This window comes from Balaenoptera musculus, chromosome 20 (genome assembly GCF_009873245.2).
Source record: "Balaenoptera musculus isolate JJ_BM4_2016_0621 chromosome 20, mBalMus1.pri.v3, whole genome shotgun sequence".
Taxonomy (NCBI): domain Eukaryota; kingdom Metazoa; phylum Chordata; class Mammalia; order Artiodactyla; family Balaenopteridae; genus Balaenoptera; species Balaenoptera musculus.
This window is the reverse complement of record NC_045804.1, coordinates 45,983,399-46,000,562: the sequence shown is the minus strand read 5'-3', so window position 1 is coordinate 46,000,562 and position 17,164 is coordinate 45,983,399. Positions and strand designations below refer to the sequence as shown.

At 47.8% G+C, this 17,164-nt stretch overlaps 2 protein-coding genes across 2 annotated transcripts in view; both read right to left on the bottom strand.

The window, feature by feature from the left end:
* Window positions 1–9,899: 9,899 nt before the first annotated feature.
* On the bottom strand, window positions 9,900–15,881 carry RFLNB (refilin B). Its single transcript, XM_036835533.1, has 3 exons — window positions 15,570–15,881; window positions 12,694–12,803; window positions 9,900–10,857 (listed from the first exon to the last, which is right to left on the bottom strand). The coding sequence occupies exons 1-3, from the start codon at window positions 15,783–15,785 to the stop codon at window positions 10,527–10,529; spliced, it is 657 nt and encodes a 218-aa protein (XP_036691428.1). The 5' UTR covers window positions 15,786–15,881; the 3' UTR covers window positions 9,900–10,526.
* The window catches only part of VPS53 (VPS53 subunit of GARP complex), a 146,869-nt gene continuing 142,398 nt past the window's right edge, over window positions 12,694–17,164 (bottom strand). The window contains exon 27 of the transcript XR_005017674.1: window positions 12,694–12,803. The gene's annotated coding sequence lies outside the window, so the exon portion shown is untranslated. The remainder of the gene's footprint in view (window positions 12,804–17,164) is intronic.

Sequence of the window (17,164 nt, the reverse complement as noted above, 5' to 3'; positions counted from 1 at the left end):
ACTCAGGGCCTAAGGGGAGGAGCTGGGATGTCACACCCAAGTCTGGTTCGTTCCAAAGATCCAGCTCTTTTTTTTTTTTACAAATGAACTTATTTACAAAACAGAAATAGACCCACAGACATAGAAAACAAATTTATGGCTACCAAAGGGGAAAGGGGTGGAGGAGGGATCAGTTAGGAGGTTGGAATTAACATATACACACCACTATAAATAAAATACATAACCAACAAGGACCTACTCTATAGCACAGGGAACTGTACTCAATGTTTTGTAATTGCCTATAAGGGAAAAGAATCTGTAAAAGAACATATGTATATCTATATCTATCTATCTATATACATAACTGAATCACTTTGCTGTACACCTGAAACTAATACAGCATTGTAAACCAACTATACTTCAATAAAATAAAAAATAAAGATTTCTTCCAACAACAACTCAGTTTGACAGTGTATCCTCTTAGATGTATTAGTGTAATTTCTTTCTTCACGTCGTACATTCAATTACTTTTCATGGCTCCCTCCTCTGTGTTTTCAAACACACAGTGCAAACTTCTGTTATAGCACTCATTGGAGGGTATTTGGGTTACCTGCGGTTCTAGTTACTATTGTTGAAAGGTCCAGCTCTTAATCGCTGTGCTGTGGTGCCTCAGATGGGCTCCCAAAGCAGCGGGGAGCCCAGCTGCACTCCCTCCTGGACTTCGACCGCCACGGAAAGAGGCAGATGAAGACAGAACGGGGGCTCGTCGGCAGGGCCGGTGGCTGAAGCCGGCTGGGGTGTAGTTGAAAGGAGGGAGTCCTTCCCAGGAACTGTGGCTGGCAGGGAAGCTTCCTGGGAAGAAGAGGCCTGGGGAGGTAGAAATCCCCACCCACTGGGCTCCAGAGGGCCCCAGGGTGATGGGAAAACACTCTCTGGGGCCTCCTGGCCATGCTGTGTACTTGTTCATGGTCAAATCTGGCCTTTGAAACTCCTGACACACTCCCTTCTGATCATCCCTGGGAAGGGCTTAGGAAGGATCCTCTCTCCCACCTCACCCCAGGCCCGCATGCCCACCTGTGACTACTTACCGGCCACGCCTTGGCGCTGAGGACGGTGCCAAGGCCTCACTGTCAAAACAGGGGCCTGGGACCAGCAGCACCCACAGGGCCTGGAGCTTGTTAGAAACTCTCCGGCCCCAGGCCAGACTTCCAGAATCAGAACCTGTAGTTTAACAAGTTCCCCAGGTGACTCATGCACGTTGATGTTTGAGCAGCTCTGGTGCTTGGGAGACAGTTTCCCCAGATCTCTCACGTGTTGCGCATCTTATGAGAAGTCTCTGACAGACCTTGTTTTTTCTTTTTTTTTTGGCCGCACCGCGCAGTATGCGGATCTTAGTTCCCAGACCAGGGATCCAACCTGCACCCCCTGCAGTGGAAGCGCGGAGTCTTAACCACTGGACCGCCAGAGAAGTCCCTTTTTTTTTTTTCCTTTGTTCTTTGAAGGATGTTGGGGTGACCAACGGCCTTGGAAGATAGACAGGGTCTCGATTCCAGTTCCTAAGCTCAGAGTTCCTCTCCCGTCAAACACCCTTTATATCCCAGTGCCACCTGGCCCCCTCTGCATCATTCCGTGGGAATTGAGGCTCTGGAAACCAACAAACAAATGCTGACCCTCTAGCTATTGCTGTGACTCATAAATCATCCTTTGTCTCTGACCCAAGAGTCTCATGTCTTTAGCCAACATCCATGAAAGTGTGGAGGCTAATGTGTTAGCTTGCAAATAGTGTAAAAGCTCAGACGCTACACAGTTCTTAATACACTGACCATTTAACTCTCTGGTTTCTCTTCACTTAGATCACCAGAAAGCTGTACCATGTTCTACACGCAGGTTTCACTTCTCAAATTACACAAGAAATGCATATATATTACAGACAAATTAGAAATTACAGATAAGCAAAAAAATGTTTTAAAAACACCCAATAGTCTCACCATTCAGAGACACTGAGCCTCATCTGTTTGGTATCCATCCTTCCAGTCTTTTTCTATTCAAGTCTCTACATACAGGAAAACAAAATTAATGGGTTAATAATACATGTGTTGTCTTCTAATGATCCTCTTAAAACTACAGCATGAACATCTTTCCAAGTCACTAAATTGACATCCACAACAGACTTTGTAAAGCTTGCCTGGTATTTTATTGTATAGACTATTTATTCAATCCCTATTTGTGGACATTTACTTGGTTTCCTACTTTTTGGCGATTCTGAACAATTTTGCAAAGATAATCCTTATATGCACATTTTAGTGCAATTGTCCAGTGCTTTGGGTACATTCTTGGAAGTGAAATTACAAGCCAAAAGATAATTAAAACAAGAAACACTTGTATGGCTTTTAACTCATGGCAGGTACTGTTCTAAGCACTTTGCATGTATTAACTCATTTAATCTTCACAAGCTGTCTATGAGAAAAGAACCCTTCTTATCCTCATTTTACAGAAAGTTTAAGGGACTTGCTAAGGTCACACAGCTAATAAACGATGGAGCTGGGATTTGAATCCAGGTGGTCTGGTGAAGAGGTCTAGAATATGCCACTCCAAAATATGCCACTTTGGCATAAAGATTATTTTGAGCTGAAGGCCACTGAGAATCAACAGATGTAGGAAAAGTTCTTTTCTTTCCCCTTATCTGCCTAAAAGCAGGGCATCAATTTCCCTTTGTGAAGTTGGCATAGGTTGCTCCCGCACCTCCTATACCATGATGAGGAGAGCAACTCTTGTCACCAGAGACAGAGAGGCACCGAGATGAATCTGCATAAACAGGCCTTGTTAAATAACCCTTATCTTCCATTAATTTCCCCAATTATTTCCTAGTCACTTTCCCACAGTTTATTGGCCCTAGGCCCAAACTCCCTTTCCTTTTTCTAATCACTTCTCAATTTATCACCCTTTGTTAAAATGGTATATAAGCTCCTGAGTCTAATTTCTTTGGCTTTTCACTTCTGTGACAACCCCGTGTACGTAAAAAATATTAACATCAACAACACTGTATGCCTTTTCTCCTGTTAATCTGTTTTTTGTCAGTTTAATTCACAGGCACCATGCACTAAACCTAAGAGGGTAAAGGAAAAGTTTTTCCTCCCCTCCCCTGGCTCCAGAGTCTGTGTGTACCCTTACCATACATGTAAGTGCCTATTTTAAATGCCCTCCTCGTTTTTCTCAAGAGTCCAATAGGAAATGGTACTGGAAGAATATACGGATCTTTGATTTTGTGCCCCTTAAATAGATACAGGTGGTGGGAAAGTCCTCTTTGAACTTAGTGCCAGGAAACAGCCCTGTCTTTAGAGGTTCACTGCCTTATACTAGATACTGTCACACAGTCTTCTTTCCGTTTTGGCCATGCTTGTAAGGAAGCTCAAGACTAAGTTTTATCCTCACTTACAGCAGCTCTTTGTAGTCTGGATTCTGGTGAAGTTCCTCTCCAACCCCCCCACCCCTTCACTATCTGGCCTTTATCCTTTTACCCTGGTTTTAGTGCCTGTATCACATAGAGGGTGTCTTTTTTTGTAGTCATCCCTATTCCCTTTTGAAAGTAAATAGATACAAATAAAGACTTGAAAAAAATGAATAAAAGAACTCATTTCAACTAACTTTTTGGACCCTTATTGCTTTGTAAGAACTTCTCCAGGTTGGAAACAGTGGCGCTGCCATTCAGAGCATCCTGTTATTTGTGCTGGCCAGCTTAATTACCTGCCCTAAGCCCCAGTGCTTTTGGAGAAAAGCAGTAATTTGTAATTACCAGCAATTGGTTTGACACACCCCAGACCCCTGCATTCTCCTGCATTCTCATTCTGAAAAAGAAACCAGCAAACGTAAAGAATAGAAACCTCCTGGGAACTGCCTGGCAGTCCAGTGGTTAGGACTCCGCCCTTCCACTGCTGGGGGACTGGGTTGGATGGCTGGTTGGGGAGCTAAGATCCTGCATGCCGCAAAGTGAGGCAAAAAAAAGAAAAAAAAACAAAAACAAAAAACCCTTTATGCTCTGATGACTAAAAGCAATGTTGTCTCTTAGATAGATTGGTCCATTCAAACCACCATCAAAAGCTACAGTTCTCCAAAATCAGTAATGGTTCATCAGGGAAATAGGAGTGATTTTTATTTTCTCTAATATGTATTTTCCAATTTTTAAAAATGATCACTTATCAGTTGTGCCATAGAAACATTATTTAAGATATACTTTTTCCAGTATTTTAGTATCGAAAATTTCAAATATAAACAAAGCAGACATAGCATAATGAAACCCCATGTACCCATCACCCAGTTTCTAGAATTTTCATCTTCTACCATTCTCGTTTCATCTATATCCCCATCCATTCCTCACCCCTCTCACTTTTTATGGTTCTCTTTTCTTTGGGTAAAAAATTACATTAGAATGCATAGATCTAAATTGTATAATCTTGACAAAGTATATACCCATGCAAATGTACCCCCATCATGGTATAAAACATTTCCATTCCTAAAGAAAGTTCCCTCACTTCTCTTCCCAGTCATCCAAACCACATACACCTAGGCAATCACTATTATTTTTTTCAACTTAGTTTTGCCTGTTCTAGAATGTCCTGTATATGAAATCATACAGTATATATTCTTTGGTGCCTGTCAGCATTATGTCTATGAGATTCATCCATAATGTTTCATGTAGCAGTGATGTATTCCTTGTACTGCTAACTGGTATTACATTGTAGGAATATACACCAAGGTGGATCAGTTCTCCTATTGATGGATGGACATTCCAGTTCCTTCAACATATGACTGTTGCGAACAAAACTGTCGTGAACATTATATATTTTATGGACCTGCATTCATTTCTCTTGGGTAAGTATCTAATGGCATTTCATTGTGACTTTAATTTGCATTTCACTGCTAGCTAATGATGTGGAACACTTTTTCATGTGCTTATTTTCCATCTATATATCTTTCTCTATGAAGTCTCTGTTTAAGTCTCTTTCCCATTTTTAACAGGGTTGTCATTCTTGTGTTGACTTGTAAGAGCTCTTTATATAGTCCGGATATAAGTCCTTTGTCAGATGTGAATTTTTTTTTCAGTGCATGGCCTATTTTTTATTCAATACTTTCTTAATGGAGTCTTTGAAGACAGAAATAAATAAATAAATAAATAAAGAAAATAAACAGTTTGCTTTTCTTTTCAGATTTTCTATTTCATCTCATGTCAGTTGGGTCAGATAAAGTTTTTTAAAGGAATTTTTCCTTTTTGCCTATGTTGTCAAATTTGTTGGCCTACAGTTGTTCCTAATATTATCTTATTATGCTTTTGGTGCCTGTAGGATCTCTATTCAGTCATGATATTGGTAATGTATGCTTTCTATTTCTTAATCAATCTAGCTGAGATTTATCAATTTTTTCAAAGAATCAAATTTTTGTTTTTAAAATTTTCACAATTGTTTGTCCGTTTCTATTTCATCAATAAGAATCTTTATTATTTCCTTTCTTCCTCTGACTTTGGGTTTAACTTGCTCATCTTTTTCTAGCGTCTTAAGGCAGAAATTGCCATAAGGGGGCGTTAGGGGTGGGAGCTGCTTCCTACAGTTACTAACAATTGGGATTACTTCCCCTTATTCTTTTTTTTTTTTTTTTTTTTCCCCTTATTCTTTTAGCCTTCCAACATCTATGTGGTCAACTCTGTATGAAATCCCCTTTGTTGGAAACATCTTGTATGGTTTTAGTTTTCCAGACTGGGCTCTGATTGTTATACATACGAACTAGCATTTCTTAAAAGTGCATTCCAAAAAACACTAGTCCTATGAAATGCACATAGGCTCCTTGGTCTAATGAGTTTGGAAAACGTTACATACTAGATCTTCCCTTTTGAAGATTATCAATGCATGTTACCACATTAAAGGCTAAGGTAGATTATTCTACAGCAAAAACTCACTACTTCTCACATCCATGGTGGAAGTATGGTTCCCTGACCCACTGATGTGAGCTTTGGCCATGCACCTTGCTTTGGCCAGTAGAAAGTGGGTGGAAGTACCAGGGTGCCAGTTCCTAGTGTAGACCTTAAGAGGTATTGTATGTTTCTACTTTCTCCTCTGGGAGCTTTTGACCTCTTCCATGAGAAGAATGCAACCTTCCCAGCCTACTTCAGAGACAAGGGGAACAAACTTGAACTCAGCACCTAGCCTTGGGCAGAAATGCCCTATCAGACCCATAGACTCGTAAGCAAGAAAAAAATGCTTGCTGCTGTATATCACTGTGATTTTGTGGGGGATATTACATAGCAAGAGCTGATTAATACACGGGTTCCAAGAAGCCTTCAATAAGCATGTTTAGCATTGTTCAACTTTTCATTTCCCCAAACTTATTTGATCACAGAACCTTATTTTACTCCACAGAAAGCACTCTAGGAAATAGTGATATATACAAACCACTTGATAATGATTATACACCAAAATAAAATTATGAGAATTTAATTTTGACAAGAGGCATTCCACACAATAGGAGTCATTACCTAATCAATAGAGTTATTCATTTCTTAAATTTCTGGGAAGTATACCAAAAGGGCTTTCTAAGATTTATCATATTACTATTAATTATACCTACTGCTGCTTCTCTTGAGGGCACCAGCTTAATCTGATACACTTAAAAAGTTTGAAAAATTGAAACATTATTAGCTTCAACACACTTTTGCCTCTCTCTGTCTCGCCACACACACACGCACACACACACACACACACACACAAATTATAGCTTTAATCCTACAGGCTTTAAATATTTTTCCCTCAAAACCTTGGAACTGCTGATTAGCTCATTCATTTTATGGAAAATTTACACCATATAACCTAAAAGGCAAAATTAGCCCTCACTGTCATCCCAATCAGCCAAGTTAGACTTAATTTCTATTAAAAAGAGACTGGCTTTTAAAATGTATTTGTAAGAATGGTAATATGTATTCCTGGGACATGTTTATTTCTGAGTCACAACTCAAAGACTAACGGATGAGGCACAGAGCCTCGCCATGAGTTTGAGGCTGGAGTGAAATAAGATGCCTTCACTTTAAGTAGCTCTTACTGACCCTCTCTTTTGCTTTGCCCAAAGGGACTCTTCCTCAGGGAAGACAATAGTCTGAGACTGAAGAGATGTGGGTGACAATATGAAGTGTCATCATTCTGACCGCCTCACTGTATGAGATATTGCAAATGAGAACTCCCAACGCGGGCCCACCTTGCTTCCACCACCATGACGATACACGTGCAGGACGCTTGCTGCAGGCATGCACAAAACCTACAGTGGATCCTGGTGCCCAGACACCATGTTTCTAGCTGTCCCTTTGTCCTACCTACAGGTTTTTCTAGCCCAGAGCAAAATACCACAATAATATTCAGGCTGGGTGGACTAAGGTGCGTATTTCTTCTGCAAAGTGGGAGGAAGGCGATTTGAAAGGGAAGGTGGGAAGGGGCTGGCCTGACAACATCATTCACAGGTGCATCTCAGAGCAGATCGGCTTTGGGAAAGAGTACACATCAAATCTGGGAACAAATTCCTTAAAATTCCTGTGCCCAGGAACCCCTTGGAAAATCTTCTTGTACCCCCAGGAGAACGCATACCCCAGTCAGAAGTATTGTACTATTAATACATAATCACGTCTTAAAATTTCTCAAGAGGAGGAGCCGTTTCTCTCACTTTTCTCAACCAGGCATTATGAGTTTATTTTAAAAAAAGGAAGCATCTCCAAGTGTTTTTAAAGGATAATTTATTATTAAATGAAGAAGTCATAAAACAAAACGAAGTGAGACAGATGTCAAAGATAAATTTAAAAAATCGTTTTCATCAAATACTATTCCTAAGGTGAGAAACAGGAAATGTATCAAATGAAAAGGTACTTATTCTTTTTCAAAGGTCTGTGATTTCAAAAGAAAACTTTGCTCTGCAAATACAAATCATCCTTATTACATAAAAGACATAAGAGTCTGAGAAAAAAGACTTTTTAACTCATAAGTAAACGGTATTTCCCAGACTCCCTTAGGAATGTTTGTTTTTCATCAGTGGGTTTTAAAAATCATCGCTTCCACCTTGCAAACTAACATGAATCCAGCACAGATCGGCAACATGCTATCCACCCTGACGTGTCCCCTTACGTCTTCACATGCTTCCTTTTCTGCAACTTTCAGCAAAGCAGATTTGGAGAAAAAGAAAGGATTTGAGAGAACTACAGTTTGGTCCCTAGTGAATAACTTAAAACAAAATCTGCTTTTCCATTCACATGACACACGTGCAGTCGCTCACTTCTACTTACTTTACTGATCTATTTCATATCAAAAAATCTCATACATGCATCTCAGCACGGGGCTGTTTAAAGGTCGTGTTCTCTACCCCTCGTCTCTCTGGCCGAGCTGCCCATGACATTGTCCTGGGCTCATCAAGTGTCTCCACTGGGCCAGAGCAAAACCTTGGGAATTCTCTTACCATAGTTCAAAAATTACATTTACCACTTGTCTTAAATGACAAGATTATGAAATCAGAGAGAAAAACCCATTTTTAATCAATAAATGCTGCATAATTTACTCTTCCAAACGCAGGAGGCTGCTCTGCATGAAGACAGGAGACTATGGGGTCTTGGAGTGACCCCTCGAGGGGTCCCTGCTGAGCTTCACGCTGGCAAACTCGGGACCATGGAGCTGATAGCAGGCTCCACGGAAGGGGTGCTTCCAACCAGCTGCACGACAGACTAAACACTGTTCAACCTGAGGAGGACAGCAGACCATTTGGCCCTCTAGGCCTCTGATGACTTTATATGACAGTGATTATCATCACACCTGCTCTCCTCAGAACAGAAGTCCCTGCTGTGGCTCCAGGGTACCCAGAGAGCTCTCAATTCTGCTTTCAGGACAGACGGAAGCCATTAGCACAAACCCGGAGATGCAGCGGGAGTCCGAGCTTCCAGGACTCTGCAAGCCCCGAGCACTTGACATAACTTGGATGCATTCAAAGAGAAGTACCCACGGTTTTGTTCTCTCTGATATAAGAAGAGCAAAAGCCATCTGCCACTTTCTTTACTCAAAATCCACAGGGATCGGCAGGAGAAAGAAGTACGGGCCGGGTGAGGCAGGGCGGGCAGGAGGCTGAAGGCCAGAGGCAGCCTGGCACCCGTGCCCTCCTGACCTGGTCCAGCCTGTGTCCCCGCTTCTGTGGCCTGTTCAGCTGAATTCACACAGTTTCTTCCATTCACACGCGACGCCATGATTGTCACACTAAAACGAACGCTTAGACGGGTACGGTCACCCCAGCGCCCAGGCTTTGGAGCCTGACTTGTGGCGTCCTTCCCTATGCTCAATTCTCCTTTGCTTCCCTTGGCTGGAGGCAGGGAGGTGGATTTCCTTGCTTTTTCGCTTAGACCTCAGGCACCAGCAGAATTCCTCCGCAGTGTTGACCAAAGGTCACTGGAAAGGACGCCCAGCCTGATGAACCAGATCACCAGAGACATCTGTGTCCACCTCCTCCCCGGGGCTGTCAAGTCCTAGGTGTGACCGTCGGCTCCCACTGTGAGTGAAACGCCCCCTGTGGGCTCCCCCAAAAGTGTTTTCCCTAAGCAATCTTTCAAAATGCCATTTCTCTCCAAAGGACCCTCTGCTATGTTTCGCCTTATGAAAAAACTAGGAAAGTATTTGGAAACCCCAAAATACATATCAGGAGAGTTACACAAGCCTGTGGAGACATTACCAGATGCCAGGGGTTCAAGGCGCTTCGCCAGAGCCCGAGCTTGGAACCCACCCGTGGAAGGAACCAGAACCAAGCTGCTGCCCCCAGACTCAGCCACCAGTTGATCTGACCCCACTCTAGAGAAAAGTACAGGGTGAACGCCTTCCTTCCTTCCTTCCTGCCTTCCCCTTCCTTCCTTCCTCTCTTTCTTTTTTTTGAAAGGCATCTTATATTGTGGTTTGGGGTTTTTCGATATCACAAAAAAGCTTTAGAGAATTCCAAGAGTTTTGGTTAACAGGAAATACAAATGGAAATTTAAAAAACCAGAATGGAACTCAACTCTCCAGATTGAACCCATATGGGTGTCACAGCTCACTGAATTAGCACCACTTTCATAGTAGTGAAGACACCCGGGGCAGAAAGTTCTTCCAACTCACTTTTTCCATCTCAGAGATTTTTTCCACGCTCTTCCTCAGACAAACTGACTGATGGAAGAAGAGCGCTCCCCTCTTCCCTATTTCGAAGTGTGGCCATTTTCCTTTTGCTCTAGCCATCCTTTTATTTTCTCATCAAATTGAGACTTCGGGGCAGCTACGTAGCAGCAAACTAGGAAACACACTCCTTTTAAAAACAATTGGAAAAAATTGTAAAAAATCAAATTCTTTCAGTAATTAGAAGATGTTGTGACTTTTTTTTTTTTTTTTTTTTATTCCCCAGGCTGGGCTTAGAGAGGTGTCTCTGGGTTAGACTCTTCTGGGGCTGGAGTGACACACAAGGGCAGCCTGGCCCAACCCAACCTGGACAGGAAAGCCGGGCCAGACCCCAGCCTGCTGCAGTCAGCTCTCCTCCGACAGGTAATCACCGCCCACGAACTCCATGGCTTCGAGCTCCACGCTGGACAGGAACCTCCTCAGTGTCTTGCGGCAGTTGTAATCCAGGGTGGTGGTGTAGACGGTCTTGGGGTACTTGGGGTAGACGATGGTGGTGCTGAGAAAGCGGGCAGGCTTGTGGCGCGGCTCAAAGCGCACCTCAGCCTTGTAGTTGCGCCACGTGCAACTGGGAACGCAGGTGATGGTCTGGCTGCAGGAGGCCACCGCCAGGCCCAGGGGCAGGTGGACGTCGTCGATGAAGTGTCGCTCTGAGTCATACTTGACTGAGGACGTGTACCTGAGCGGGAGACATAAGGCAGCGTGAAGCCGCTCCTCTGAGCTGGGGGCACAGGGATCCCTACCGTGACCTTGAACCTTGAGATGTGGTGACTCAAGGCAGAAGCCGCACGGAGTTTATAACGTGCTCACTGTGTGGTCCTGTTCTAGCACTTTACTTCCAGGATCTAATTTAATCTTCCCAACAACCCTGGGAGAAGAAATCGGGGTGCAGAGGTTAAGGTCACAGTGGGAGGGAGCAGTAGAGCTGGGGTTTCAGTGCAGACATGCAGGATTCCCAAGTTCAACCCACACTCACTGTTCCTCACTGCAGGCGGCAGCCCCTGGAGTCGGCTCCCACTGACTTAAGCTTTGAGACTTTGGCCAAGTTACTTAACTTCCAAGCCTGTTTCCTCTTTCTGAAAAAGGTGCCCAATAGAATGGGGGAGCGTGTTAACACAGCGACTGCTGTTGGTGGGAATGATTATATATAACAAGGCAGATTCTCCTGTCCACGGGGGATGAGTGGTTTCTCTGTCCCCTGAAGCGAACAATCAGCTCTTTAATGAGAGGAGAAGGGAACCCAGACATCCTGAATGCTGGTTCTGAAAGCTCGGTGATACCAAATACTAGTACTGGGGCCACCTCTGCCTTCGGTTTGGAGACTCTCTCAAACCCAGGGAACCGAGATCTGACCTTATCCATCACAGCCAATTACAGTCTTGTTTTCCATAAAATAAATTAACATCCACGTTCCTCAGCAGCTACTTTATAACTTTTTTAAAGTCCTTCTTGGGCAATTTGGGATTTTTTTTTTTTTTGGAAGCAAAGCATGAATTCATATTACTTCCTAATTATGGCATCTTCATAGATACTAAAATATGCACAAGTGGGACCTCCCTGGCAGTCCAGTGGTTAGGACTCGACGATTCCACTGCAGGGGGCAAGGGTTCGATCCCTGGTCAGGGAACTAAGATCCCGCATGCTGCAAGGCGCGGCCAAGAAATTTAAAAAATAAAAAATAAAATTAAAAATATGCACAAGCATCACACATAGACAAACTGAACAGCACTGCCCCTCGCCAGCCCCTACCCACTGGTCAGAGAGTAAGAATCGGCACTCTTTTTTAAAATGAGTCCAGTGGAAACATCTCTTCGCCTTGGGCAAGTAGGTTAAAAGGCTGGGAAGCTCATGTCATGAAGTCATGTCCCCATTTTGTTCAAAATACAAGCTCCTCAGGAATAAAAGGCTGAACTGCTCACCTCCAAACTGGTGAGCCTCCTTTGTTCTGTGTCAAAGGGCCCTTTGTATTCATGCAACAGAACTCCATCTCTAAAGCCACCAGCTACCAAAAGTAAAATTCCTTTCTCTAAAAAGACGTATCTTTAATGGAGCCTCTCAATGGATCTCTGCCCCCAGATGAGCCTGGACGATAAATTCCCCGAGGAAGAAGAACGGTACTTGCCCAGTGAAATCAGAACCTGAGGCAAGGTCACAGCACCTTGACACTGGGGTGGGGTGGGGTGAGGTGGGGGTGGGGAGATGTGGAAAGAAGCTTCTGGAAAGAGGAATTACTTTATTACAAATTTTTAAACATCTGATGGCCATGATAAGTGAAGTGCAAAAAGCAAGTTTGCAGGACTTTATGTATAACACGATCTCATTTTTATTTTAATAAGTGTATCTATATTCAAATGGTTAGAGTACAGAAAAAACATCCGAAAGAGTACCCACGAAACTATAAGAGTCTTTGGCATACTTCTGTCATTGACTATTTTTTTTTAAATAACAAGTGTTAATTACTGGAACAAAAAATTGAAAATAGAAATAAAATGAAATCAGGGCCTGCTATATTTACCTTACTTCCGTTGGTGGTAAGGGGTCAAACTCCACTCCTTCGCCAAATGACAGGGGGCATAACCTCGGCGAGCAGCCAGAGCCCAGGGCGTTGGGGAGAGAAGCTGGATTCTGCAACAATAGAAAACGCAGTTAGATCACAGGCCCATCCGATGCTTTCCCCGCAGAAGGTCCTGGCTCTAGCCTCCAGCTGATGGGCCCAACTGAGATTTGTGTCACCCTCCAGGGAATGATGCCAGCGAAGGGCTGACCCACAGCACGGGAGGACCACTGGACAGGGCACGGAGGGTGCCAAGAGGTCTGCTCGAATCCCACGTCTATCATGAATGTGTGCCCTCAGCAGAGTCACAGCATATGCCCTGTGACCTTATTTGCACACAGGGGGTATCCCTTTCCATCGATGAGGTTTTGTGGAAGGATGAAAAGAGGAAACAAATTAGAGCTCAGCGTCGTGACCGCTGCCAGACCCCGGGGCTGCTGCATCATCCCGCGGCAAGGCGGTGAGAAAACCGCCATGAACTGGGAGTTCACTAACCAGAACCTTCAATTATGTGCCCCCAACCCTGTCATTGTCTCAGCAACTCTTCAGAAAAGGCCAAAACCAACAAAGAGAAATGCTACAAGGGATTTTTTTTTTTTTTTTTTACACTGAAGATTCAGTCCAACTTCCCCCATGTCCTCTGCCTCTGAGGCTACCAGATCAATACCCAGCCAAGATGGAGGAATCTGCAAACTCACTGGGAAGATGAACACCAGAAAGTTCTCTATGTCACCTTCCACTATCCAGAAAACCCAAAGAGCCAGAGCACAGCATCCCAGGGGTTCACCGCCTTCCAGCCTGGTCAGAGCATCGGGCTTTCTGATTCACCAAGTAGCCTGAGTAAGAGACGGGACCATCCTCCACACAGCTGCTGGTTTTTCACCTGATCTGACTGGAATCAGGGCTTCTGTGTTAAGCGAGCAACAGAGAGCAGCCCTTTGGGTTCCTGGGCTAACTGGGAGCTGTCATTTTCTTTGTCTGATTTGAGAGAAGAACCTACACTTGGGCCAGGGTATGGCGGTGGCAGCCCCACCCCCATGTCTTCCAGGAAGCAGACATTTCTAGAAGGTCGACTCTAAGACTCTTAGGTAACCAGGACAAGGTGTCAAGTGGGGGCATAGAGTGGACACGCAAAAGCCAAAGGGGACCAGGTAGGTCAGGGAGAGGCAGGGGGTCCCCAGGGTCCAGCCCTGAACTTGGTGGGGGGAGAGTTTAAGAAGCCTTCACTGGGGCTTGAGAACCCAGCTGGGGGAGGGGGTAAGGTGTGGGCACCGGCTGCCCCAGAGCTTTAGGAAACAGCCCCCAGCAGTGACAGGGGGCCCTGCGCTGCCCCAAGCTCTCTAGCTGCAAGACACTCCCCAACCTGGGGGTGCCTTCCGGGAGTCCTGGGGGCTGCAGGACGACGCAGCCACCAAGAGGAGGTAGGTGCCACCCAGCACTCACACGACAGCCTTCTTCCAGGTATCCAGACAAGCACTCGGTTCTCTTGCCCCTGCTTCCTCTGCTCCCTCATCCCTGCCACCCAACGCTCCCTGAGCACCCAGCCTGCTCCAGTGCATGCTGGGAGTGGGGCAGGGCAGCAGGAGTTCTACGCATGAACAAGGGGCCTACCAGGGAAAGGGGACGAAGTCACAGCCTTTGGCATGGTTCTGGGAAGCATCCAGGAAGACTTCCCAGAGGAGGTGACAAGTTGGGCACTGCAGGGCTGGCAGGGGTTTGACAGGTGGAAAAGCCAGCTGGGTGTTGGGAGAGGTAGAAGGGGATGGCTGGGAGGGAAAAGGCACACCAGGGGGAGAAGCAGCATCAGAGGCACCGATGCGTGTATCTGCCTGTGGTCAGGGGATGTGGAAGAGGAGGCTAAAAAGGGCCAGATGGCGAGGGTTCTGAAGGCCACGATGAAGCAAGTGCTGCCTTCTAATGGAAATGAGAGGATGCACTGATGTCCACCGAGAGACAGGATCACTGGTCAAGAATTCCACGCACCATCAAAGGGGGTGGGTCCCTGAGGAGCAGCAGCTGCCACTGACTACTTCACCCAGGGGAGGAGGCTGCAAACACCCATCCCCAAGGGGGAGGCGTGGCCTCAGAGCCCCACTTTCAGCTTGACTGTAGGCAGGATGTGGGTCCCCTGGGTTCTAGGTAAAGGCAATAAACACCACCATGTGAGCCATTTCTAAGGTAAAAGGGACCTGGTGTTTTTTCTTTAAATAAAAATTTTAAAATAAAGTAAAAGGACTCATTTTTGAAAGTTTCCACCCACCTAAAGGCCTCCCACCCATCATGTGCCAGACATGGGTTAGGTGACGGGACAAGAGGGACCACGGATCTGAAAAGGTCCCCTCCAAGGCCACTAACAGTCCCCCAAAGCTGGCCCCCTTTGCTCTCTGAATCGGGGAGCCCGAGTACACCCCTCTCCCCAACACCGACCGGGAGGGGAAGCAGGCCCGTTGGGGCCACCGGGGGCGAGGGCAAAGCCCGGAGGTGCCTGGGGGAAGTTTGCTCTCGGTGTCCCTGGACCCCTCCAGCCCGGCAGGGTCAGGAATGTGGACGAGCCGCAGCCTGGCAGCCCCGGGGGCCGTCACCCCGAAGGGAGGAGGCGGTGGTCGCCTTTCCCGGGGCTCCCGGGCCTCCCAGGCGATGACAATTTTCCAGCCACCGGCTCCAGCTGGCCGGGCTCTCGCCGCGCTCCCGCCCCGGGCTCCCAGCGCTGGCCGACGCGCGGGCGGCGGCGGGGACAGCGTGCCCCGGTAGGGCCGATACGACCGCTGGGGGTCTCCGGGGCCCGGGCGCGGGGGAATGGAGAGGATGGGGGGAGGGGCCGAGGCGGGGTCACTCACCGGGGCCGCGGGGGTGGCCGCCGCGTCGGGCTCCAGCGCCCCAGGGGCCGGCGCCCGCTCCCCGCCGCCGCCGCCGCCCCCAGCCGCCGCGAGTGCCCAGTGGCTGGGGCTGGGGCTGGGGGGCAGGCCCGAGTCCGGACTGTCCAGGACGCTGTCGCCCTTCTTCTTCGCGTCCACGAGCTCGGGCACATCCTGCAGGCTCAGCCGGCCCACCATGGCGGTGCGCGCGGCGGGGCCGGGGCCGCTGCCCGCCGGCCGCCCTCCCTGCCCGCCGCCCGCGCGCCGTCCGGGTCCGCCGGTCGCCGCGCTCCCGGGCCCGCCCCCTGCCCCGCCCCGCCCGGGGCCCGACCCGCCCGCCCGCAGTGGCGGAGCCGCCAGGCCGGGCGCCAGGGGCCGCTGCGCTCCCGGCGTGCGCAGCCCGCGCTGCGCTCCGCCCGGCCGCTCAGCCCGCCCCGAGCGGCCTATCGCAGGAACGGGGGGCACCGGCCCGGGCACCCGGGCCCCCGCTCCGCTCGGCCGCCCGCCCCGCAGCAAGCCGACCCTGTACCCCTCTCGCGCCGGGCCCGAGGGCGCCTTGTCCCCTCGCCCTGGCCCAGCCAGGCCGGCAGGCGCTCATATCTCGAGCCCTGGCGTCGGGCGGGAGGCAGAGTAGAGCCCGGGCCCGCAGAGGCCGGGGGAGCCGGCTGAACCCAGCGAGCAAACAACTGGAAATTATTAATAGTTAATGTGCTTCGTATGGTTCCAGCCGCCTCTTGGCTCAGCCGGGCGGGCTCTCAGTTTGTGTCTGGCTCTCATTTCTGCCCCGGAGGAAAAGAGCGCCTACTCCGTTTCTCCTCAGGGGGCTCAGGGGCTGGGGGCTGGGGGCGGAGCTGGGAGGAGCGCATCACTCCCTGGCCTGGGTGCTCAGCGGAACAGGCCGTGGCCACACCTGGCAGGAAAATTCTGCGTGGGCGCAGACTGGACCTCGAACCAGACGGACGGGCTCAGCAGGCTGCCCACCGGCTGTCTGAAGGGCCAGGGGCTCCCTGGTGGGGGTCACAGCTTTTCAGACGGGGGACTTCCTCCTTAGTTTGACAGAGAAGCCCTATCTGAGTGGGAACTTGCTGCAGTAGCTGCCAGCTGTAGAACTGGGCTGTTCTCAAATCTAAAAGTACTAGAAAGTTCGAGTACTGTTTCTAACAGAGACCTCCCTGATTATCAATAAGTATAGGAAGTCCCCACCTCCCGCCAGCCACTGTACCCTGGGGGTTTCTGATGGGTGACCAGCTAGGGCCTCAAGCTGGAGCTTGCGCAGACCTAGCCCACAGGTGCCAGCTCTGAAGAGGAGCAGTGCCCTGGACTAGGGACTTCCCTGGCTAGATGAGAGGTGGGCGTGGTGCACACCCCACCATAGCAGGCCAGTCTGTGTCCTTGCAAAAACAAAGGATCCTTGTCCTGCTTGGGACCTGGTGAAGTCCAAATTTAGAGCAGGTAGATGTTCCAGATTTGCTGGGAAAGTTCAGCCCTCCTACCCTCCTCACTCATTACTTTCAGGTAAGGAAACGGAGAAGGAATTTGACTTGCGCCAAGTCACACCGCTGGTACAAGGCAGCTTG